The sequence below is a fragment of the Homalodisca vitripennis genome, chromosome 3 (genome assembly GCF_021130785.1).
Source record: "Homalodisca vitripennis isolate AUS2020 chromosome 3, UT_GWSS_2.1, whole genome shotgun sequence".
NCBI classification, from domain to species: domain Eukaryota; kingdom Metazoa; phylum Arthropoda; class Insecta; order Hemiptera; family Cicadellidae; genus Homalodisca; species Homalodisca vitripennis.
This window is the reverse complement of record NC_060209.1, coordinates 152,806,590-152,832,667: the sequence shown is the minus strand read 5'-3', so window position 1 is coordinate 152,832,667 and position 26,078 is coordinate 152,806,590. Positions and strand designations below refer to the sequence as shown.

The window sequence follows — 26,078 nt, the reverse complement described above, 5'->3', positions numbered from 1 at the left end:
AAGCTCTGTTTTGTTCTTTTTCTTTCTTATCCAGTGAATCCAACATCACTTTGGTGCCTTCTACTCGGCCAGAATCGAACTTCGTAAAGTTTCTGTAGCTATAAAAGAAAATTTGTGGTACTAGAGCTGCTGTGAGAGTTTAATTTGCCTATTACATCTTTCCACTTTCTATAAGGCGTAGTTACTAAAGCTCCATATTTTTGGTATTTACCTTTTACCAGTGAACTTATTGGCAAATAACACGCAAAACGTCCCCCGGATCTCCCGGTTTCGGACCCCCCCCGAACGAAATTTCTGGCTACGCTACTGAACAGTACCGTCCTGTGTGCCCCAGTTCAGTAGTTTTTCCTGCCTCTAGTTACATAAGAGTGTATGTCACTACCTCTTATGGCAATAAATTTAGATACAGAAAGACAGGTCTCTAAAATGTTGGGTAATTTCAACAGTTTTAGGTCCTTTTAGAACAATTTAAAACTTTTGTTACTCATTTATAAACAAGATATTCACACACGAATGTTTGGTCAGAAGAACACCAGCAGATCGCGTTTGAGAAATAGGCTGTCTATACTAATTAATAATCGTAGTGGTAGGTAAGGGGTTAGAGATTTATGGTATGTGCGCTGATTAAGATTAGTTAGACTAATCTTTTGTCATCTAATTTTTGCTTCATTGCGGATGTTATTTAGGGTGTTATGCCTTTCAGAAGCATACTTTGAGATTGGGAGCTAAGGAGTAATTCTATGCTTTCTGTTCAGATCTATAATTTTACTAACTCGATGTGGGACAGCTCTCAGTCGTACGCAACTCGAAGCAGGGATTTGCCTTCAACCAGCTAAGTGCAATACTTTATATTTCACCCTTGATTCTCCCAAATACGTCTGGTTCTAAAACACGAAATCCAGTACGTCCGCAATCATACTCAATGAGACCTCGACACACTGCAGGTAGACAATCGAAACCGCCAGTTTCAAAATTGTACTCTGAATCTTATGAAGGAAAGCACGAAGATACTTTATTGGGAGCACAGATTACAGAGCAATACTGTAATAAGTGTTTCACCCAGTATAAAATCCAGAGTTTTTGCAGCTAGGAGAGGTGTCTTGAAGAACCATCGAGAAAACCCAAAGATTTGTCAGCCTTTAAAAAGACATCCCCAACAGGAGAATTAGCAATCAGTGACAACATCAACCCTCCAAACTGCATGAGTAAACAAGAGGAGTAGATATTTTGTGATGACTACATGCAGGTCCAATTCAATTCCATTATATTATTTACATATCACTAAAGAATAGTATAGATATCATTATATAGAGCATTACAGGTAATGTGCAGAGTCAATCGCCTAACACATAGGGAATCGTCCGCAAAGAGACACCAGATATGTAGCAAACGAATATGTTACAGTAATGTTAATGTATATATTGAACTATGTGTTCATTGATTCCTGTGACATTTACGATACTCCGATGAAGAATTCTAAAGTTGTTAAGGCAAACCGCAAGACAACTGTCAGTCAATAACTTAATTGGACAACTAACTATGCAATGGTTTATTAACTCCACAAGGACTTAATTTATTAAGAAGACACTGACGACATACCTGGTTGAACGCCTTTGAAAAATCAGGTTAAAGCGTGTCAAGAACTAATTTCTTTAGAGGTAAAAATTACATATTTCTGAAACATTCAAATTTGTAGCCGTTGGCCATCCTAATAGAAAGGTCTGTCTCCATAACAAGTCTCCGCTGTCTTCAGGAATAGTTCCTCAAATATGTTTGCTACATTTGCTCGCAACACTATAAAAATGTAATTTGTAGCATTATTTACGGTTCAGATATATGTATATGCACAATAAAACTACCTTTCAGAACATTATGGTATGTACTTGATTCAAGAGATTAGTAGAAAAGGTTATATACCTGTAAGTGACCTTTCAGAACAAGATTACAATATATCAGTTAAAAATGAAAGAAATGAAAGATGAATTCATTCAAACAGCAGTGAGTATACTCTACTTCTTGAAATAGAGTGAGTCACAGTTACTAAAGCTTATTTTTCCCTACATTGCAGTTGTCATTAGGTGGAGTATACACTTAAGATAAATAATCTGTGAAGTATTTGTTACGATTTCTTTTTCTTTATTCTCTTCTTTTTGATGCTCTTCTCAAGAAACTTTATTCTAGAAGAATAACGTTTGTTGATTGAGCTCAAAACGACCGCATTGTTCGGAAACACATTGAAAATAAAGAAATAAACCATTAAATTTGCATGAAAATTAGTCCAAATAAGTTTACTATTACAAGCTGTGTATTTAAAAGAAACAGGGATATTATACCATTATATACTATAACTTGACAAACAGCTGGAAGTCTTTTTCATGATTTGCTATGCCAGTTTTACTGTCCTGTACGTAGTTTATCGAATAACAGTTGGTGGTTTTGTATTGGTGACAAGTGTTTTGATTTGACATAATTATTTGTTGTTTGATGTTGGTGTTAATGCGTTGAAACTGCTTTTGTAACATTTTAATATTAATTGGATACTTAGTTTTAAATTTATACTAATTTAACTCAAAAAGTCTTCTTCACTACTTAGCAAACTCACTTATATAGGTATTTTGATCCAGATGACAAACATGCACTTGAATCAAACTACAACAAAATAAGGTCAGTGTCTGTATTTAATAGGCTAAATTTTATTTTTAGGCAAATTTTGTTAAGTGTTCATCATTCTTCAAAGCAAAACAATAGATCTATTTAGGCCTAAGCCTTTGATGACTTTGCTCTACTTAATTTGTATAGACCTAGGTTCCCAGTCATTGACTAGCCTATAACCTTTTCTTGCTTCACTTTTTATCTCCCAGGGCCCAATTGGTTGTTATCCAGAAAGTAATAGTAGAAATTAGTTTATTTTGAGATTTAAGTTATCTAAGGGCTAAATTGAATTTAGGGAATGAAAATTACCAGAGTTGACAAGGAAACTTGAAAGCAGTCATGGCGTGATCTGGGCTTGGACTTTGCAAGCTCGAGTTAATTTTTTTCTAAAAGAGCAAGCAGCGCAAAGCGCTGCACAGCGGGCAAGCATTGCGTGATCTGAGTTTTGAATAGGCAAGCTAGGGTCTTTTTAGCGTGTGACAAGAACCATCGCACGCCATGTCAATAACTTCACTAATTATTCCTTGGGTAATTCTAAGCAATATATGGGTCAACCTCGATTTTTCTCATATTACAATATAATGTTTCCAATAGTCAATTAGAAAAGGAAATGACTAGAATTTCTTGCCGGAAAGCAGTTATAGGGAGCACAACTCATATTACATTATAATGTTCCAATAGTCAATTAGAAAAGGAAATGACTAGAATTTCTTGCTGGAAAGCAGTTATAGGGAGCAGGCAACTGCGAGAATTACCTATTAGTGATCAGGGGCATTGACGTGATCTGGGCTTCAAATTTGGAACTACTCGAGTTAATTTTTTGGTATCAATTTACAAAATCGTGACCATGGAAAGGTATGTTCATTTTTTTTTCCTGAAAACTACAATTTTTCCTGAAAACAATAGTGAAGAAAAAATTCGTCGGCAACGAAAATCAAAGGAGTTACGATTTTTTTGAAATCCTCTGAAAACTCTGTTTTTGACAGTACCTCTGGCAATTTTACTGAAATGATGACGTTAATCCTGTCAACTATGCCTGCCCGCTGCGCAGTGCTGCGCACTGCTTGCTCTTTTAGAAAAAAAAATTAACTCGAGCTTGCAAAAGTCGAATCCCAGATCACGTGATGCCCCTGATCCTTAACCCTCCAAGTGTTGTTCGACAAAATTTTGTCGGTTATTTTCCATCTTTAATGCAATAATGCCCGAAAGGCATCAATATAATACAATGATATACTTTCCCCCCAGTTTATATGCACCTGTGATAATAACACTTGGCTATAAATGCCCAACCCATGAAAAAAAGTCCATTTTTTCATGGTCACGGTATTGTAAATAAATACCAATTTTTTTTTCTAAAAGAGCAAGCAGCGCGAAGCGCTGCGCAGCGGGCAAGCATCGTGCGTGATCTTCGTCTATACTGAATTGATTCAGGCCAAAGGAATGACACAGATTACTTTACCAGATTTTTATGGAGATTTTGTATTGGGCGGATTATATTGGTTTACTTTGCTTTCCAGCATGTAATTATGTGTTTAAAATTGTTTTACATACATTACCTACATTATATTGTAATATGTAATAACAATTTATCAAAAAATTTTTAATAAAAAAAAAGGATCACGCACGATGCCTGCCCGCTGCGCAGCGCTTCGCGCTGCTTGCTCTTTTAGAAAAAAAATTAACTCGAGTAGTTCCAAATTTGAAGCCCAGATCACGTCAGTGCCCCTGATCACTAATAGGTAACTCTAAGCAATTGATATATGACCGTCTGGCAGTTGCCTGCTCCCTATAACTGCTTTCCGGCAAGAAATTCTAGTCATTTCCTTCTCTAATTGACTATTGGAACAATATATTGTAATATGAGAAAAATCGAGGTTGACCCATATATTGCTTAGAATTACCATTCCTTGTCCATGTGGGTTTGTTTGTTTACGTCTGGCGGTCAATCGAAGCCGTCCTATAGGTCACGTGATCCGCCCGGCCAATCGGAAACTTTCCTGTTTGTCACATGACTACTGTCAACTCATCAAAATGACCATGGTCGGCCATTGTTTTTAGTTTGATAGTCGAAAATCTTGTTAGGCCTATTTATGTGTTATGTATTGCCAACATTGTACTGCCGAAAAACTGGTTTTTATATGTTAGCGATAATCGGGACTAGTTTTCAGTGAAATTACGTTAACCTAGGTGTTAGTATGCAAAAAATTACGGCGATCGGAGCGGTAGTCGCTGATCTTAAGATTTACCCTGACATGGTTTTTTGTGACACCATAGGTAGAGTACGATAAGCGGATCCGGTTTTTTTATTTCGAAATTGGCAAACGATGTTGTTTAAAAATAGTTTATTTATTTTATGTAATCTGAAACAAATAAATTTATTTTACTTAACTTATATATAGAATATAGCTCAAATATACTAAAATATAGCTTTACCATAATATGATTTTAAAAGCATAAAACTTAATTCAGTTTGTCATTATCACTCAAGATTAATTCAAAGTAAAATTGTGTTTGGTAGTACATTTAAAATTAATTTTATGTGTTTCGTTATTGACTAATGACAGCAAAAACAGTGACATACGTATCTTCTCCGTTTCAGATGCAGTCACGTTTATCCTTAAAAATACATAAGGTAAGTAAAAGTTATTGTTTTTTGTAATTATATTTATTATATATTATATTTTAATTTGAAAATTATATAAATATTTATACGTCAATTTCTAAGATAGAAAACTAGCAAAACCATAATGTGGTTCGAAATTTTTCTTTCAGTCGTTTGGATGGTCATGAATAACGATGATTCAAATCATTCGAAATAATCATCATCCGATTGTGTTCGTGGCCGCTTATTATACTGCAGTCGAAAGCAAAATGTCGGACCAAATAACGTACAGTAAGAGATATTTCAAAGAACAATAGGCCTATGGTTTGGCTAGTTTTCAATCTTAGAAATTAATGTTAGGAAAATATCATTCACAAATTAAAATATAATATATAATTAATATAATTACAACAAAACAATAACATTTACTTACCTTATTTATTTTCAAGGATAAAGGTTACTGCTTGTGAAACAAAGAAGACATATGTACGTTGCTGTTCTTGCTGCCATTAGTTAATAACAAAACACATGATTTTAATTTTGAATTTATTTCCAAACACGTTTTTATTTGAATAAATTTTGATAGATTTGTCGAATTGATTTAAGTTTTAGGCTCTAACAATGTTAAGATAGAGAAAATATATTATTATATGTAAAAGAAATGAATTATTTTTTAAAAAGTATAAAATAACTAAATTGTGTTTAAAGTACTAGTGAGCCCTGTAGTACTAATTATTACTTCACAAGGTAGACATGCGTGATAGCATTTTAAAAATTCTCAAACATACAAAACGGCTCCAGGTTGACACATATATTTTACGTGAAAGTACACAGTATGCACTACATTATGGCATATAATACATCTGGTTGTATATGCTGAGAAATCTTTTATTGGGCTACCAATGAGCAAGGCAACCAAATTATTGATCAGAAATACCTTAACTATCAAATACAAAAACATTCTAATTATATTTATTTACAATTGTTGGCCTCTCTATTAATGCATTGTATAACTATACTTTTCAAAATTAATTCAAACAAAGTAAATCCGTTTGTATGGCATTTGAGTCACAAGCTGTCAGTTATGTTTAATCCTTCAAAATTGTAAAAAGTGACTAAATGTTGAACTGATTTGTTACATTTAATGAACGCACATAGCCTAGTAGTTTTTATTCATCATCAAATTATTAATTTTTTTAGATATACAAGTAGTTGAACTATAGTGTAACTTGAAATGCCTATAATGTAATTCCATTTAATATTTTGGTTTTGGTAATAAATATTAACGATTTGCTTGTCATGGTGGCTGCATATTATATTGTAGACCAACCATTAAAAAATACACTCAGTTCATTCTAAATAAATTGAGGAAAATGGATATGACGATTTTTTTGGACAGTAAACTTTTAGTGAGATCACCTAATTATCCTGTTAGAAGCTGTGTGCATTGGGGAATTTAACTAACTCCCAACAAAGTGGGAGGAAAATAAATAATAATCCTTGTAGCCTCATATGTACAATATAACATTACTGTAATACACTCATTCTCATTTTGTAGGTTTTTTATTTACGTATTCAAATCTCTTATTTCAATAAATTTATTAAATATGCTGAAAAGTCTTACCAACACACCTATACATGATAATGTATAATATAGCTATATTAGATGACACTACATTAACAGTTCAAAACAAGTTTTTGTGTTACTAAAAATTGACTTAAAAAAGTTCTGGCCTGATAGAACTGTTATAATTTACACTTTTCAACAGCAAAATGTAAGCCTAAAAACAGAGTCTAAGTATTAATTTGTCTTTGTATAATCTTAAGATGTGCAATATTTAAGTCGTACGGCCAAAGGCCGTTAGAATCCACTCTTACAATGCTACATTACAGAAACACATTAGTATTGCTGGTCCGGTCTGGTCGGTACGACAGTTAAAGTGTTAAAACAATGGTTCACAAGACTTTTTCATGTTTGTTTGGTTTTCATGAAGTGAATGTGATAAAGTAAGTATGATTTTCGAAACATGTTTCAGAAATGGACTTCTCTTTTACTTTGGTCAGCTCATTGACTCCTCGGAGCCATATTACCAGAACTCCATTGAGTGAAACCAATAGTAAGTTATTAAAATGTATATAGACTTATATGTAGTAGCCCATACAAGCAATATTGAGTATAGCCTAAGCAAGGGTTTAAGCTGGGATCGCATTTTGCAAAATGATCTGAGAATACCTCTCACAAAATTGCAACGAAAGCGAGTAAAACTAACTGCAAAAAATATATCGCATTTGGAAAATATTTTTCCGGCGATAAAAATATTGTTTTTCAATGATATTATAAGATCAAATATTACACGTCACGCCATGCCACCAGCCAACGAACTGTCTGGTTTGAAAACGTCTGCCTACAGATAAAAAAAGTATAGATACCCGAGGTTGAAAGTTAACTACAAACTAACTAATAAGAGTTGAAATTGCAAGAGTTACAATAAATTTATCATGTTTATTTCTGTGTCATATAAAGCAAATTATTTATAAACACTAACCAAGTTTTGGAAAGATTTTTTGCTCTTTACCACTAAACTAGAATTTTGAAAATTAATTATTCATTGTTAAACCTGTCATTGGAGGTTCTAGAACCTGTATGAGAAAAGATGATAGGAAATGGTCAAATAGAATAAAATAATATTTAATTTATTACAGCTTCCTCTTTCAATCAATGACGTGAGCGTGCCGCGTACAGTGCGAGAGTAGTGTCCTACGATTGACCATACTTGGTTGGTATGACAGGAGTGCTGGTGCATCGTGACTGACACATATATGAACGTAAACTAATGTACACTTCTAAATGTCTTGTCTTGACGTCTGTAACTAGTACTGGAGGTTATTTGAGGTTATGGTACAGTCAGATTTTATTTGGAACGACAAGAGATTTGTTAAAGGTTAAGTATAACCAATTTAAGCATTTATAGAATTGAAGTAATTTCAACGAGGTATAAACATTGGTGTTTACAAAACAAAGAATTCTATTACAGAGGAGTTCATTAGATCGGGTTTTAAACTAGGGTCTAATTAGTTTTCTAAATATTAACTGATGTTAAAAGTAACTTTTTTATTAAAAAATCACTATACTATTTACTTTTATATTGAGAAAGTACTTTTAACTAACTAAACTGTTTTTAATTAAACCTCTTCACAAAAATCTCATCTTTTAATAATTACTGTTCTAAATATTTTCAACAAGAGTATTTTTATTCAAGTAAATATTGGTTCTGGAGGCAAAAGTATTAGAGAACTTCAGACTGTTTTTCAGTAAAAGTTATGGGAACAATCGCTGAACACCAATGCTATTAATTAGTGCTACAGGACAAATATTTTTGCTAAAGAGTTTGATAAGATTTTAGCATTTTTACTAAGAAAATTTTCATTCCAGCTTAAAACCTTGCCTAACAAACTTTAATTTAAAAAACTTCCTTGTAGATTCCAAATGAAGTAAGGTATTTATACTTTGTTCAGCAGAAGTCCAGAGACCACAGAGTATCGTGCAGTGTAACTGTTGATGGATTAACACTATGAACCTTTAAGTTAAAGTAATCACAAAGCTACAATTAGGCCTTGCTACAAACAATAACAAGCTTTCCATATTTTCAGGTTAGTGTCTGGAGTTTTATAGAGCAACACAATGACCAACTTAATTTCCAATAGTGTCAAAACTGTTATCTTAAACTGTTTATCTATCTACAAATGAGTTAAAAATAGATACAAACCATCTTCATCCCCTCATATGTTGATTTGCCTTTGTAACATTAAATGGCAGCTCATCCTTTAAATTGATATGTGCTTCGACAATAAAAGCTGCATCGCCTACACACATTCAGTTTCTACAGATCATGTTCCCTTTGATACACCAGTGTTCCATCTAAAAAATCACAACACGATTCTGACTCTTTAAAATAATGTCAAGTTCTCCAGTTTTATGTTTTTATATATGTAATGTTACAATAAAGTATGCTGTTTATTAGTTGTTATTGTTCTCTAACGGTTGGTTTATTTTCAGAACTATCTTCAAAAGCACAGAAAATAAAGCAGAACTTCAACTCATATACTGAAAATTGTGACACCTTTGAATCAAGTAACAAAGAAAAAGAAAACCAACTACCCAAGAATAATCAGATGAAAAAAAATGTTGCTCAGGTTAAAGTCTTTGACGAAAAATATAATGAAGGGAAAGGAAATGAGGTTAGAGCATCTGTCTGTTTCCCTGTTGATATGTCAAATATCGCAGTCAGAAGGACTAAAGTAAGGAGTAGTAGAAGAAGTAAATCTAATTCAATAAAAGTTGATGATACGAGCTTAAGGAGTCTTTGTAAAGATGTAAACGTTAGTACCAGTTTAGAAAACAAAGATAATTTTTGTTGTAATTCAAGCAAAATAGAAACAAGTAATATATTGTTTGAAAATAGACTGAAAACTTCCAGTAATGATGTAAAAAATATTACTAGTAATTTAAATACCAAAGGTAATTTTTGTAGCTCATTAAATAAAGACGAACAATTAGAAGGTTTAAATTGTGAAGAAATAGAATATAAAAATTCTTCTTTGAACAATAAAGGAGTAAAAAGAAAATCTCCAAGATTCAGTGAACATAGTGATATTTCTACTGACATAATAGAAAACTCAGAACTGAAATATGATGTTAATGAGAATAATGATTCTTTTACTAAAAATTCAGTTTTATCAAGACTGCGTTCTAGATCAGATTCAATAAGATTAAGTGACTTAAGTGAGACATCCCTCTCACCTGCATATGATAGTGATTCTTTTAAAGTAGCAAGAAGACGTGGTGTTAAGGTCATTCCAGAAACACCAGAAACTGAGGAGAGCTTGAAGAGTAACCGTAATTCAAGTGAGAAAAAACATTCATTAGAAATAAAAGCAAAGAAAAGTAAAGAAAGCATTGACTTAAAATACAGTAATGTAGAAAGCATCAATTTGAGATCTTGTGAGAATATTTGTGATCAATTTTCACCTCAAGATAAAAAATGTCTAACATCATGTGGTGAAAGTCCCAAACCTGATGAAAATCCGAAAAAGAAATTAAGGTCCAGCAATGAATCCTCTGTATCTGACATGTTTCAGCTTGAGTCGTCAATTAAAAACCGACCATCAACTGCTGTTGCAAAGAATAATAAAATGGACCCAAGTGATTTCAAGAAAGATAAAAGAAAGATTAGCTTGTCGCCAGTACTGAAAGATAGTAATATAAAATGTGTGGATGATAAAGTGACTGAGCCAAAGAAAGAAAAGAAATCAACATCTATAAAACCTATAAATAGAAAGAAAACTAGCAAAGAAGGAGAAAATCACTGTAAACCACTGAGGACTAATGTGAAAGAAAATAATGAGAAACATTCTCCAATAATTGTTAGTTCACCAAAAGCTAACCTCATTCCTCCAACAGAAGTCATTCCTAAATTTGAACACATAAGTAATTGGCTTAAGGATACCCAAGAGAAATCAGTTATTCCCGAGAACGACTCTTCACTTCACAGCCCAAAAGATAGAAAAAAACACCCTGCAGGAAAATCAAAATTTGTATTGTCTTTAAGTCCAAGAATAAAAAACAAAAAGAAAATAGCTGAAAGCACATTACAGGAAGAACAGAAAATGTTTGAAGAACTATATGGCAGTGACTTGGCTAAAAGGTAAGATGATTAATATTTGTCTACGCTTTAACGTATTACAGAGAGTAGTCTTTTGAGGCTTTGTTTGTAATTTTAACAAAACTAAAGATGCTACTTTACTTACATGTAGTAATCACATAGGCCTATAGGTAAATAAAATAAACACAAAATTAACTCTTGTCAATGACAGCCACCAAGGTACAAACTTAAATAAAAATATTAACTTTTTAGTGTATGCTAATGGAATAAATATTGTAATGATCTAAAAAATAAAATTATGGCCATCACTTGAAATGAATGTTTTAATAATATCCAAGTAAAAATGAGGTTTTTAAGAAAATGTTTTACTTGTATTGCTATTGACCAAAGAGACCAAATTTTTATATGGGCTTGTGGTCTGTGAATGGATACATCTAGATAAGTTTGGATTTTAACTCTAAAATTGGCTAATGATAGAATGATACAATTGAGATATGCATTGGAAGTAATAATCGACAAATTCTGTTAATTAGTGGGGTGAGTATGTTCAAGATTTTATATCTTAAGCTAATATCAAATCTAACAAACAATATTTAACTGCTAACATGAGATTCTAAGCCTTTATTAATAAAACGTTTCTGGACCACTTTTTTGTTGCCATAAAACATAACAAATATACAGTAATTTCGTTTTGTCGAGATTTTCATGTCTCGAGTATCAACAATGAGAAAGCAATAAATGGTAACTAAAATTTAGATCTTTAAAAAGGGAGTATAGTGAATCGTATAATTTAGTCTGCATTCAATTTGTCTGTTAGTCTTTGCCATAAAAAAATGGTTGGGTACAATTTTAATGTATTACTATATTTCTGGACATTTTATTTATATTAAACAAAAGGTCAAATACTGTACTTTGATTTAATTCCTGTTATATCTCTTAGTGAGTAGTTTTTTTTCAACTGTTGGTACTAAAGCATGTTTGTAGTTGGTTTAGATTTACCTGGTTGGCATCCATTGTGATTTAGTTCAAATTTATGAAGGAAAAAGTTTTTGTCACTGATAAATTTACTGTGTATAATCATTAATGAATTTCATCCTCCATTCACTAGTGCTCATAAATTCTTAGACGTTTCTTGTTAATACAATATTCTTATCATGAAATGTTAACTTGTAAGTTATCAATTACTTGTACTCACCAATTCAACTTTTTAAATAAAAATAACTAAAGTTTGTATGACGTTCTAATTATTATCTATAACTAGATTTCCAAATGCTCCATTATTTGAATTGCTATGATTTGGAACTGATTTTACCAAAGTTCTGAATATTTAGTTTTACTATATAGAAGTTTTGCTGGTGACGTAGTGCTAAAAATCTGTGTATTACTAATAATTATAATTTGCCTAATTTTGTATGAGCACTGGCTTTTTAAAAATACAAAAAAACAAACAAAAAAGATCACTGAACATTAAAAGAATTTTTATTTCATTGATTCACATGTTTTTTATGAATCATATTAAGTGCCAATTCATAATTTCAAAAATATGACACTAAATTGTGTCGTCACAGTGTGGAAAAGGATTTAGTGGATATCTCTGCTTGGAGTGAAAATGGTTTGTCACCCAGGCGAAAACCCACTGTCACTATTAGAATTAAACACAATTTTACAGGTACATACTAAAATAAGTGTGATTTTGCAAAAACATCATCATTCAAAATGCCTTTTAAACAATACTATTTGTAAATTAATCAAATTTAATTGAAATTGAATTTTAATGCTGGATAAATGCTATAAAAACCAATTTTATTACAAAGATGTGAAGTAATTGCCATTAAATTTCCATCGTTCACATCTAATTATATACATAAGCAAATACAAGTGGTATTTATTCACAAAAAAAGTTTTTTAACATATTTTAAACAAATTTTATCTTGTCAACAAATGTATTAAACCCGTATTTAACGAAAAATCTCAGTAACTGATTGAACTTAATTGTATGCTTGATTATTGTTCAGATTAAGTGACGATGTGGATGAGGTGATTAGCATTGCCAGTTCAAGTGAGTCCGTTCAAATGTCTGAGAAAGTATTAGAAAAATTGTACGGAACTGTTTGGCAGAAAAATGCTGTTCTTCCACAGAGTGAACCAAGGAAAGGAAAGAAGAAATCCCCATCTTTGCAGAAAAACTTTCCCCAAACAGAAAGGTAAAACAATTTAAGTACTTAATTTTTGCTTTCCGTGTTACTAATAAAAAATTCTTATATTTGACATTATTGTCTATTGTAGACATGTATTCATATAGTAACGTATTGTTTTCTTGTGCTTGAGGTAGTGAGTTCTAAGTGTATATGTTTCAGCCTTGTTCAACTTGTATCTGGCAGTGTTATCTGGATTGTTGTTTTGCATTTTGTAGGAATACTTGTTTATTAAATGATTGCTGTTGATAACCACCCAGTTGAAATATATAATGTTACTTCTTATCTATGCCTAAAAATGTAATTGCTGTAGAAAGTCATTGTGACTAAGTACATTTTAGTTAATGATAGTACTAACAGACAAAAGTGCAATATTTTCGTAATAGGTAAGACCATGATGAAGAACGTAATAGTCTGTAATTTTTCGTTTTTATTGATAATTTATGTTAAAAGATGACAAATTAATTTTGAATAGGTTAACGATAATATCTGAGAAATTTATGCTTCTATGTCAGAAATATGGTAAAATATTTTAAGACGTGATTGTAGAGCTAAAAATAAGAAACAAATGTTATATAAAGGTAGTTATGGAAACGCTCCATTAGTGGGTAATGGCTGGCGAAAGATTTTGCTTTGTTTTCAGTTCTCCTGGTGAAATTAAGTGATTCTGAAATGTTTTGTTCTTACTTTTTAACTCAAATAAGGTGGATTTATAAGGGAAATCACCTGAAAAATCAAATAAAACCACTCTAGAGGTTGTAGTGTGAACAGTTTTTGAGAAAAAGTATGAAATTGGCCAAAAATCTAATAACACAAATACCGTCTTAAATGTTTAATGTCCAATAACATTGTTAAATGACCAATAAACAAACTGTTTTTCCTAATACAGATTGTAGAGAATTTAATTCTGAAAACAACAATAATAAGCAAAGTTAACTAAGTGTGTAAAAAAAGTGTGTAAATCTCACCGGAAGATTAAAGATGATGCTCAAAATGACCTCCGTTATTCAAAATGCACAAGTTCAGGCGTCTTCTCATCGAGTTTCGGACCCGTTCAAAAACTCCAGGTGTCTGCTTAATGGTTTCTATTCCATTAAAAATGTTTAATCGGAGTTCTTCAATGGTATCTATTGAGGAAGAGTAAACTAATGTTTTTAAATGTCCCCAAAGGTAAAAGTCCAAAGGATTTAAGTCTGGTGATCTTGCTGGCCATGAAACTGGTCCACCTCTGCCTATCCATTGATTTGTGAAACTTTTATTTAGATGTCCACGAACAGCCAGAGAGTAGTGCGCAGGTGCCCCATCATGCACAAACCACATATTTTGGCGCAAATGCAGAGGTACATCATCAAGCAGGTTAGGTAGCTCGTCTCTTAAAAAGTTCAAGTACACCACACCATTAAGCCTGGGAGGAAGCATGAATACGACTAAATGATCTGCTGAGATTCCATCCTAAACATTTACTGAAAACTGATGTTGTGGGCAATTATGTTTGATAGCATGAGGATTTCTGTCTGCCCAAGTGTGGTTGTTATGGAAATTAATGATAGCTGTTCTTGTAAAGTGAGCCTCATCGTTAAACAAAATTGTATTTAAAAAGTTTGGATCAGCACATTTTCCCAGAAGCCATAGACAAAAAGCAACACGGGGAGAGTAGTCTTGTGGCAAAAGAGTTTGGACATGCTGGAAGTGGTATGGGTATAACTGGTACTCGTGTAGTATTCTCCGAATACTAGATTAGCTTACATTGAACTGTAGTGACAATTCTCTAGTGCTCTTTTCAGAATAATCAGAAATTTCATTACGAACCAACTCTTCTAATTCATCAGTCCTACATGATCGGGCGATGCCTGCATTACTATGCTACGAAGACTTCAAAGAACCTGTTTCAGATAGGCGTTGATGAATAGTGGCAAAAATCTTGTTCTTGGACACCTGCGGTTAGGAAAGTTCTCTTCAATACAGACGTCTTGCTGCAGTACTATTGCAGCGTCCCAAACCATACATTAAATGCATGTCTGCTAATTCAGAGTTTGAATACACAATATGAATATTACATTCCATTTTTAATAAATGAAACACAAAACACAAAATCACTAATAAAATGGATGAAAATAACTGGTTAAAATACTTAACACAAACGCACAGTATCTTTACAGTTTGTTGTTTTGTTCAACAATGAGGTGACATATGTCATCTAATAATAAATGCCCAGCTGATTATTTATTATTTTAAAATGTTTAAACAGCTGTTGTTTAAATTATTAATTATTACCAGCTGTTACCAATCAGATACTCATTCCTTATTATAAAACAGCAAAAGTCTGCTGTGTACTGTAATACGTGAGGAGTCAACTTCATAACTTTTTTACACATTTAGTTAACTTTGCTTATTACGGTTGTTTTCAGAATTAAATTCTCTACAATCTGTATTAGGAAAAACAGTTTGTTTATTGGTCATTTAACAATGTTATTGGACATTAAACATTTAAGACGGTATTTGTGTTATTAGATTTTTGGAAAATTTCATACGTTTTCTCAAAAAATGTTCACACTACAACCTCTAGAGTGGTTTTATTTGATTATTCAGGTGATTTTCCTTATAAATCCACCTTATTTGAGTTAAAAAGTAAGAACAAAACATTTCAGAATCACTTAATTTCATCAGGTGAACTGAAAATAAAGCAAAATCTTTCGCCAGCCATTACTCACTATTGGAGCGTTTCCGGACCTACCTTTATATAACATTTGTTTCCTTATTTTTAGCTCTACAATCACGTCTTAAAATATTTTACCATATTTCTGACTCACCCTATATAAAGTTATAAAAAACAAACTCGGAGTATTGAGTGTGCTAATTGCAGTAAAGTTGTGTTGTTTCAAATCTAGAAAATGTCAGGTTCTAGATCAAATCAAATCTGTTTTATTGCTGAGACAATAATACATCGTATGGCGTCAATTAATAATAATATCCTAAAATTTCAGTCATTCATACTATAATACACATACAGACATACAATGTTTAAAGTCACACCTCTTTCATTCATCTCCAATGCAACCCACTTCGAACAGCGGTGTCATTCTTCAAATTGGGCGGCCTCCCAGTTGAAAGCCAAAAACTCACCTGTATTATAAAACGCTTGAGACACCAAGAAGCGTTTTAGGCGAGTCTTAAACGCCTTTGGCGTTGGAGCATCTTTGATTGGATTGGGCAGTCTGTTGAGGAATTGAACACCCACTTGTGAAGGCAGGCGTTCATAAACCACCGTTCTGTGTCTACCAGTTCGGTAGTTTGCTCTGCCACGTGTCTCATACATGTGTATGTCTTGTCCTCTGGTTAAGGTACATTTATTCACACAAAACATAGTTGTTTCCAATATGTAGAGACATGGCAGAGTCAACAGCTGCAATTTCTTGAAAACTTGCCTGCACGACTCTCTGAATTTGATTTTAGCGATGATTCAAATTGCTTTTTTTTGGAGTCTGAAAACTCTTTGGAACTGAGTGTTAGCGCAAGCTCCCCAAAGGATCACTCCATAGGCCAGGTGGGGGTATATCAAGCCATAATACGCCGTAATCAGTACCTGACTCGGGCAGTATTTTGCTAAAGACCTCAGAACAAAGATGCCTGAGCAGATTTTGGCGCAAACATGATCAATGTGCACATTCCATGTCAGTCCTCGATCAAGGTACATTTCAAGGAATTTTGAAGAGTAGACTTCGTCCAGTGTGGAGTCAGCCATCAAGATGGCAGGTCCGCACTGGTTGCCCGCAGTGCGCAAAGAAAAATTTAAAACGTTGGTTTTTGAAGAGTTTATTGTGAGGTTGAGGCTGTTGAAGTATTGGACACAGTTGTTGATATCAACAAAAGCCTGTTGTTCCAAAACTTCGCTTGATCTTGCATTGAAAAAAAGAGTCGTATCATCTGCAAACTGCAGGTTCTGTGGTTGACGTGGTTTTTGGAATAATATATTAAAGTATTCCTGGAATCTGGAGTCCGTCTGAAGAGATCTAAAAATGACAGTGAAAAATAAGTTCAAAGCAAACTCTGCATCTTTTCGATATTAGAGGCATCTAAATTACAATATCAAGTGTAACCTAGATGATGAGGGTGTTCCCATTGTTGCATCAGGTGCCATTATGATTTCCAACATTTTAGGTATTTTGCTATGGTCTCTTCATCCTTAACTAATGATATAGCGTACTGTTGACTTTGTCAGTATTTCTTATCCATTGTATGTTTCAGATACCTCCATTCTCAATAAATTAACTCAAATTTTTGAAAATACAGTATAATTTATAGCCCAACTCAATGCAACCTACGGTCTTATATGCCCTCTTTATTAACCATAACTATGGGGGACTATGGGAACTTACTCTCCCACTCCAGGAAGTGGCTCTACTTGGGTCTCTAGCAACAGGTGGTTGTCTTTTTTTTTATCCTTGAAGCTTCTGGGAATACGTATGTCTTGCCAGAATGTCTTGTTTTTCAACATTTCAGTTTGCTGTTGTAGTCCGTGTTGGTTAGTTTCACCACAGTATTCAACATATCTGATTGGTATTTCCTTGTGCCCCCCACACTGGGAAGGGGCAATGGGAGACTAGCAATTCCACATGGTTATTTAGACTTTATTGATGAAATTATGTCTCTCCAAGATGTATTTATGGTCCAGTTTGATGTTAAAATATGCAGATTTGAATTTCATAATTTAAATGTTTAAAAAGTCAAGGTGTGATAGTTTTAACACTTTTTAAGTGAAACATTATAATGTTATAGTAGTAATAACATAATTGTTTAACAAACTAGTTTCCTTTAGTAAATGGTTCTAAGTTGTCATTTGTTTGTGCCAAACCCAATGGCATAACATGTCCATAGGCTTTGAATAATTTTTCAGCTACTAATTACAGAATCGTTTATTAATGAACACTGTTATGTTATAGAAAGAAACACCGGACATCAATCTATGATGTGTTCTCTTCATCATCTAGTGAAGATCGTTTTGAAGAATGTAAGTGCATATTGAATATTAACTCTAAAATTCTATAATCTTGAAGCACAATTTACTGTCTTTCCTCACTTCTATTATTTTACTTTGAATAAAGAAGAGACTTATGCCCCTTTGTGTTTTGCAATTGCATTGTTAACACTTTGTACCCTGAGCCCGAGTATAGGTCGGGCCGTGTCGGCAGCGCCTGCTACCGGTGCTCGAGTATAGCTTGGGTCGTGTTATTTAATTGTATTATTCAGCTCAGTCATCTTATTTTTGGATTCAAACATTTTGATTATGTTCATTGGTTGTCTAAGTTCGTATTTGTTGGTTTTGAGATCCCTGGGTCACGTTTTAGTAATGAAATACGTATATTTTTCGTCGTACTACAAGCGAGTCTAGACAGCTGATTGTAGGCGCCGCAGCTGATCGTCGGTACTGTCAGTTTGCTTTGTAGTGTTTCACGTTGTGTATTGTCGTGAGTCTTAGTGATGTCTTACTAAGTTTTCTACAAATTTTGCCGACAAATACTGAAGCAGATATTTTTATAATGAATTCTAAATGTGAATTTAACTGTTTGTAAATAATCAGAACTTTAGTTTCTTACTGAATGAAGTAAAGGCAAATGCAAGCAATGTGAGTTTATCTGTGTTTTGTTTCGTATTTACACTCGCTTTGTTATTTCTTCTCGACTTTCTGTTGATTTTCTTTTATATTCTTTACTTATTATTTTTGAGTTTAAATAAGGGTAATGAAATCGAAAGTGATGCAATTCGCGATCTTTTGTTTGACTCCAATTTGGAGAGTGACGATGATTTTGATACACACCTGGGACCAAATATTGATTTTATGAACGATCTAAACGAAAATGTGCGAGATCCTGTATTTGATTCAGACCATTGTGCTTTAAAAATTATCACACTAAGGCAAACTACCTGAACTAACAAGCTATGTAGCAAAAACTGTTTTTGTATTTTTTACATAACATTCAATATTATGTAATAATTTATTTTGAAAATAAACTTTATATTTGTATACATTTAACAAAAGTATGTATCTCCATCTTTAAAAAGATAAATAGTATGAGTTTATAACATAATTACTGTAATAAAACAGAATTTTTTAAAAGCATCATAAAACCCCCAGGGAGCTACGCTGAAACATGGATTAAGGGCCCAGGGTACAAAGTGTTAAATCAACTCATTAAAGCAACATTTAGAAATATGGTTTAAGCATCCTCATAAATTGAGTTAGTAAATAAAATACAAGGATTATCCAGAAAGTAACCTCTGTTTTGAAGTAAAAAGTAAACCAATAAAGATAACAAAATTTTATTGCATACATCTGAAAACTATAACTTTTCTCTATTGAGACTGTTCTATATAGTTGCCAAACAGTCTCAAGCACATGTCATGTCTTTGAACAGTCTTTCAAATACTCTCTGCATAAATATTTGCTGTCTGTGAACGTAACTAACCTTTCACGGGATTTGAAGCTCTGCGTCTCATTCTATCCGTATCCTTATGAATATAGTCACTCCTCCTTATTTTTAGTCTGCCAAGCAGTCCTCCTCCTTCTGGGTTCTTGTTTATAATTTACATGTTATGTACTTAAATCTGGGAACCAACAGAGTGTCCGATTCATAACATAAGCTTAAGCTTTAACAAACACAACGTATTAGTTGTTCTTTTATTATGTCTATTTTTCAATTATAAATAGTGGAATTATATGTATATATTTTGTTGTGATGGTTGATTTGAAGCTTTAACTTGGAATAAATATTTTTTCATACTATTCAGGAACCATGATTGAATCCACAATCCCATAATAATAAGTTAACAATTCTTAACTCAGGTACAAGAACATTACCCGTTGATTTATAATAATTTTTACATAAACGAAAACATTTTTGAATTTTTTGAGTTGGCTCAGTTCTGGATAATGTTTTGCAGTCCTGGAGAGTGTCCAGAGGGGCAAAGTGGACCCGTTGAGGCGAACAAGTAACCGGCCTGGTACCCCTGAGTTTATTAATGACTCGGACTCTGATTCCAATACTAGCATTGGTTTCTATCACAAAATTGTATCCAGTGCAGTGAAAGAGGATGTTGGAAATCTGAGGTGGGTTGTCTTATGTATGTCACATTTATTTTATAAACTCCATTAATCTTTCTTTTTTTTAAGAAAACCTCATTTATTGCATTAAATACACATATTCAATCTGAATGGAATTAAGACAGGTAAAAGTAAATAACAATTTAATTTCTTAAATAATATATGTGATTGATAGTTTAATTTCTCATCTCAAAACTGTATTTATAGTTTAATTTTGTTACTTGAGCCCATTTACATTAAAGTTATTCTCAATAACATAAGATTTTATCAATAGCTTTGAATTTCTTATAAACTTACCATTTTTGGGTGAACATTTTGAAAACTTCATTACACAAAAAGTAAGGTAAGAATACTATGTTAAAGCTATATTTTTTCTTCACTGCTGAGCAGTTCTGCCCTGGTAAGCCAAAAATCCACTACTACTTTCTAAGCTGAAATTAGATATTTGCTTCGTTCACAATTTTCCCTGCAAATTTCTTAAGTATTAAACAAAATTTTTTGTTAAAAAAATGTTGATTTATAAATACAACTTTATTAAAGTGTAATGTTTTGCTCTTTCTCCTGTTTTTATAATCTTCTTCTAAAAAGTCGTTAATTTCATATACTTTTGTTTTCTTTTACCTACTTAGTTACTTGATGATGGAAGCTGTTGGTAGACATAAATATATCTCTTCTTTCCAAATAACTAAGGTTAATTTTCTTGCAGAAGTTTCATTGAAGTTAATCAGGCTACATAGAAAGGAGAATAATGCCTCATCTTTATTTTGTACAGCACAGTTGTCCATCCACATTTCAATATACTTTAGATCCCTATATATTGTGAGAAACTTGTGCAATGTACTGTAAATATCCTTTTAAAACAATATTATTCTGAAATATTTATAAAAAACATCTTAATTAGAATACAAATTATGCTAAAAAAACAAGTTTATTTTATACCTTCGTTCAATTCAAAGATGTATTGTTTTTAACTCAAACACAGTGACAAATGGTAAACTATGCAAGATAGAACTGTATACCCAGTTAAAATTAATTCATATGAAGTGTTTATGTAAAAGTTTAATAATACTTAAAATAACTTTAACTTTAACCTTAAATAATAAAAAAATTAAATTTATACTTCCACAATCTAATGTACCTAAAAATTCAGAAACAGTGAATAAGTTTGTGAATAGTCAAATTGCTAACATGAAGTATTGGTAACATTTACTCCTAAGACCTCACATTATCAAAGTATTTTTGTTCATTCCATAATAATGTTGTATTGAACATTACAGATATAACAATACGGACAATGTAAATAAGCCAACAAAGGTGAATCGGCGGAGATTATCATTTGCTAGCAGTAAGGATGACTGTTCTGAGAGTGGAAAATCTGACACAAAACGGACAGATAAAGCACCTAAAGTGTCTACCAAAGAAACAAAGAAAAACATTCGTAAACCAAGATCTAAAAAGAAAACAAAAGACTGTGATGAAGTTTCAACCGATGTTAATGGTTTTACATTAGTTACACCCTTAAAAGTAAGAGATAAAAAGACTGAAAACGAATTGAATGACAGAGTTAAAAAAACCCTTGAAGGTGAAGTGCCTAAATCTGTAGGAAAATCAAAGACTCCTAAAAAATCAAGCAAAAAAGACAACAATCCAAGGAGTGAGGAGGAACTCAGGAGGAAATATCTAGAAGGTGATGGTTTTAAAGTGCCTACAAATCTTACATCACTCAAGACTCCTACAAGACAAGCGTCTACCAAAGTTCCACCTTCTCCGTCATTGTCTTTTCTCAGTTCGTTGTCAGGTGAGTCAACTAGACATACAGTGTTTTCCATTTGAGTAAATAGAATAGCAGAATGAAACATAGAAATAAGACAAGAGTAGTTTTTTTATGCTGAGTATTAGGCTCTAAATATTTTCTAAACTTACATTGAGTAGTAAAAGTTTTGTAGGATAAAATTTGAATGATAGAAAGTTTATGCTGAATTTTGGTTGTGTTGTCTGCGATTTGTAATGTTTTTATTCAAGAAAAGATTATCTTGTAATCAATCTGGTATATGTATATAACTATATTTAAAAGTAAATAAATAATTAAATTTTATATATTTTAATACTATATATATATAGTATTTCACTTATTGAAATAAGAAAATAAAGATATAACGCTTCTATCTTTCGTGTGATTTTTCACCCACATCTTCAGGAAGCAAAATAAAAATATCAAAAGAACAAGAAACACAACAAATAAGAAGAAAATAACCACAAATGTAAATACGCAACTAAAACATTCTAAGACCCAGCTGTTACATCATTAACCCTTCAATGTGGGGATTTCCTGGAGCCCACCAACTGTCTGCTGCGGTAGTTTTATGTGCTAATGATCATAGATTGCTATATTTTAGTTATAATTACATTTTTTAGACCTAGGAGGCAAGATTTCATTTTCTGGTGTACTTTCCCCAACCAGCAACATTTGATCATTATTTAAATTATCTTCAGTACAATCTAACTGTGTATAATCCAAATCTTCCACACCAGGGCTCAAGTCTATCTCACTGCCAAAGTCTGACAGTTGGTCATTTAGCCAGTCGGCTATTTGGTCACTGCCATTTGACATTGTGATATCTTTACATTTTATAAACAATAAAGAAATGTCTAAAAGTTAGAAATTATAAAAACACTTACCCTAAATTGTTCAAATTATCCATAAAAACAACTAACTTTCACAGATAGGCCTAGAGGCCTACATTACTCACAAACACACATTCACTAAATTACTACCATTATTATTTGCACTTACTGAAGAATGTAATAGTATTATTTAGGCTCAAAATAATAACCAGTACGTCTATTACCAACTATAAACTTAATATAAAACAATTAATATTATACAAGATCTAATAAAACACAGTGTAAACACAAGCCGGTCTGCAATAAACAACAACAGACACGATGTATTGGAATGTCGTAAGACAGCTGACTGAGTCATCTGTTTGGTTTAGGTTTAGAACAGCTGAATAAAAAAAAATATTCTGTAAATACGAAAATCAAGAATGGAATGTCCTCTTTCTAACAATATAAAACATCGCTTAAAGTAGTTCAAACTGTCGCTGCTAGATCGCTTAGGCGTACGGTCTGCACAAAAATGTGGCATTCACGTGAAACCACCGCAACGGGAACCACGTTGAAGGGTTAATGGTACAAAAGGAAATTTGGGAAAGTAAATTTTATCTTAAATTTAAACCATTTGGGTATTTAGATTTTAGAAGTAAGTGATGGGCTTGTTCGAGAATTTTTAATTTGACCTATTTAAATTTTCTTCAGGACAAGGGAAGACCTTATTAATCCCTTAGGGATCATAACACTTCAATTTTGTGTGTTGAAATCAAGCAAAGCAAACATTTTACTAACTATTAGTACATTGGTGATAAATATTCATTATTAAGTTAGTAATTAAATGAAATGTGTTATTGTGTATTAATTCTATTGTAGCTTATATTGAAATTTGTACTAATGAGTAATGACTAACTTCCTTCCAGAGATGACCGCTGGACTGCCTTGTCACCCGGATGCCTTGGTCTTTAAGAAAGATTTCAAAAACAAAAGAGAGGAGCTCACCAAAAAACTATTTACTTTGTACAATAGGGAAGTCTTTGACAACAAGGTATTTCAAGTAGCATAAACTGTGGTATATATATTTTATGTCAGTTAGCAAAAGGTGTATCCAGAAAATTTTTGAATCTCAAATCCAAATCTTAAAAAGAACCAATTGCCAAGTTTAAATTCCTAATACCATTTTTTAAAACCTGAGTATGATTAAGTCCCCCTTACACCTCGCTACACATATGAGCTCCATACAGTACATACTATATGTTGGGAGACAGTTTATTGACATGACTTTGTACAGAAGATTAAACAGACAATCTATTTTATATCCATAATCTAATTATTACCCTGAAAGTTTCTTCTTTTATACACAGAATATTATCAACTATAGATGCAAGGCATGTTTTTAAAGTAAGTACCGTTTTTAAATTACGCCCCCGCAGCGCTGCAGTTGTCGTTTAGCGAATGCGTTTAGTGTAGCAACATCAGTTGGGAACCCACAGACGCCATTACGACGCCGTTTGATCGAGTCTTCGTTTACATGATTTTCAAATGCCGCCGACTATCAAGAATCACGCTGACTGTGAAGTGCGTGCTGTGATTAGTTTTCTCTGTGCTAAAGGCTTAAAAACAATTAACATTCATCGTCAAATCAGTGAAGTTTATGGTGAAAACATTATGAGTGAAGGAATGGTGCGGAAATGGGTTAGGGCCTTCAAAGATGGCCGCACAAACGTTCATGATGAGGAACGAAGTGGGTGACCTTCAGTCATTACCAAAGATCTCATTCAAAAAGTGGACTGTAAAGTGAAAGAGAACAGACGGTCCACAATTTTGCCCTTAGCTGAAAAATTTTCTGCTGTATCAAGAAGTGTTCTCTACGAAATTGTGTCCGAACGTTTAAATTATCGGAAACTGTGTTCACGGTGGGTACCGAAAATGTTGAATGATGAGCACAAAACCAAAAGATTGAGCAGTGCATTGAGCTTTCTCGAGCGTTACAGTAACAAGGGCGATGATTTTTTAAGCCATATCGTTACAGGCGATGAAACGTGGGTAGCCTACGTTACACCAGAATCAAAACAACAGTCAATGGAATGGCGGCATTCAACATCCCCTAGGAAAGTCAAATTCAAGCAAACAATTTCTGCCCAGAAAATCATGTGCACTGTCTTTTGGGACAGACAGGGTGTGTTGTTGGTCAATTTTCTGCCTCGCGGTGAAATGATTAATGTAGCCGCGTACTGTGAAACTTTAAAAAAACTGTGCTGCGCAATTCAAAACAAAAGGTGTGGCATGCTGAGTGCGTCCACATTCAGCAAATCAAACGCAAGAGCTCATCACTTCATTTGGCTGGGAACAGTTGGACCATCCTCCCTACAGTCCCGATCCAGGGCCTAGCAACTACCATTTGTTTCTGCACTTGAAGACGCATTTGGCGGGGAAGCGTCATTCCAATGATGAAGAAGTAAAAAGTCTGTGCAACAGTGGTTGTCCAGTCTGACGGCAAGCTTCTTTGACGAGGGCATACAAAAGCTGGTCCCAAGATACGATAAGTGCCTTAATAATAATGGAAATTATGTAGAGAAGTGGAGGAAAGAATGCTCTTTCAGGTAAATAAAGTTTTGTTTGAAAAATTTACTTGTTGATTTTTGATATCAAAACGGTACTTACTTTAAAAATATGCATATTATAATAGTAGTCTATGATTTTAAGAATAGATAGCAAAGTTCAAATTTTTGTTAACAGTTTTTGACATATAATTTATTTTCTACAGCGTTCACCATTTTTATAGTACATAGCAATACATTCATTGTAAGAAGTGTTTAACCCTTAAAACCCTTAGAAAATTTAGATGTACAGAGAGTGAGAGTAAAATAACATTTTCAGTATATGTGAGAAATGGAACAAAATAAAAACTTGTAAATTATTAATGTTAAATTATACAAAATATTAACATTTGTATCAATTTGTAAACTAAAAACTTAGGAAGAATAATACATTATTATTGTAATCTTTTGTTTTTTATGTATCTGGAGCCAGAAACAATTTTTGGCAAGAAACACATACTTCATAAAGTTTTACATTTCAATTATCTTAGAATGTTGGTGTATATCGTAAATATTATTTGAAATTTGTTGTAATTCTTCTTTCTCAAGCTTGATCAATCGACTCAATATAATACATTCTAAGTTGTTGACATCTCTAAGTAAGTTATTGAAGTACTACAATCACCAGGAAGTATTCCACATTACTTTCTTTAATAT

At 32.8% G+C, this 26,078-nt stretch overlaps 1 protein-coding gene across 2 annotated transcripts in view; it reads left to right on the top strand.

Moving 5' to 3' along the window:
* The first annotated feature begins 2,431 nt into the window (after nt 1-2,431).
* The window catches only part of LOC124357666, a 32,217-nt gene continuing 8,570 nt past the window's right edge, over nt 2,432-26,078 (top strand). Inside the window, exons 1-9 of one of the 2 annotated variants that reach the window (XM_046809649.1) lie at nt 2,432-2,664; nt 5,252-5,284; nt 7,291-7,371; nt 9,312-10,959; nt 12,933-13,121; nt 18,053-18,120; nt 20,052-20,217; nt 21,489-22,009; nt 23,745-23,869. In XM_046809649.1, coding sequence (XP_046665605.1) covers nt 7,293-7,371; nt 9,312-10,959; nt 12,933-13,121; nt 18,053-18,120; nt 20,052-20,217; nt 21,489-22,009; nt 23,745-23,869 — 2,796 coding nt within the window. In that variant the 5' untranslated portion in view covers nt 2,432-2,664; nt 5,252-5,284; nt 7,291-7,292. The remainder of the gene's footprint in view (nt 2,665-5,251; nt 5,285-7,290; nt 7,372-9,311; nt 10,960-12,932; nt 13,122-18,052; nt 18,121-20,051; nt 20,218-21,488; nt 22,010-23,744; nt 23,870-26,078) is intronic. The other variant, XM_046809648.1, reaches the window with a different exon arrangement.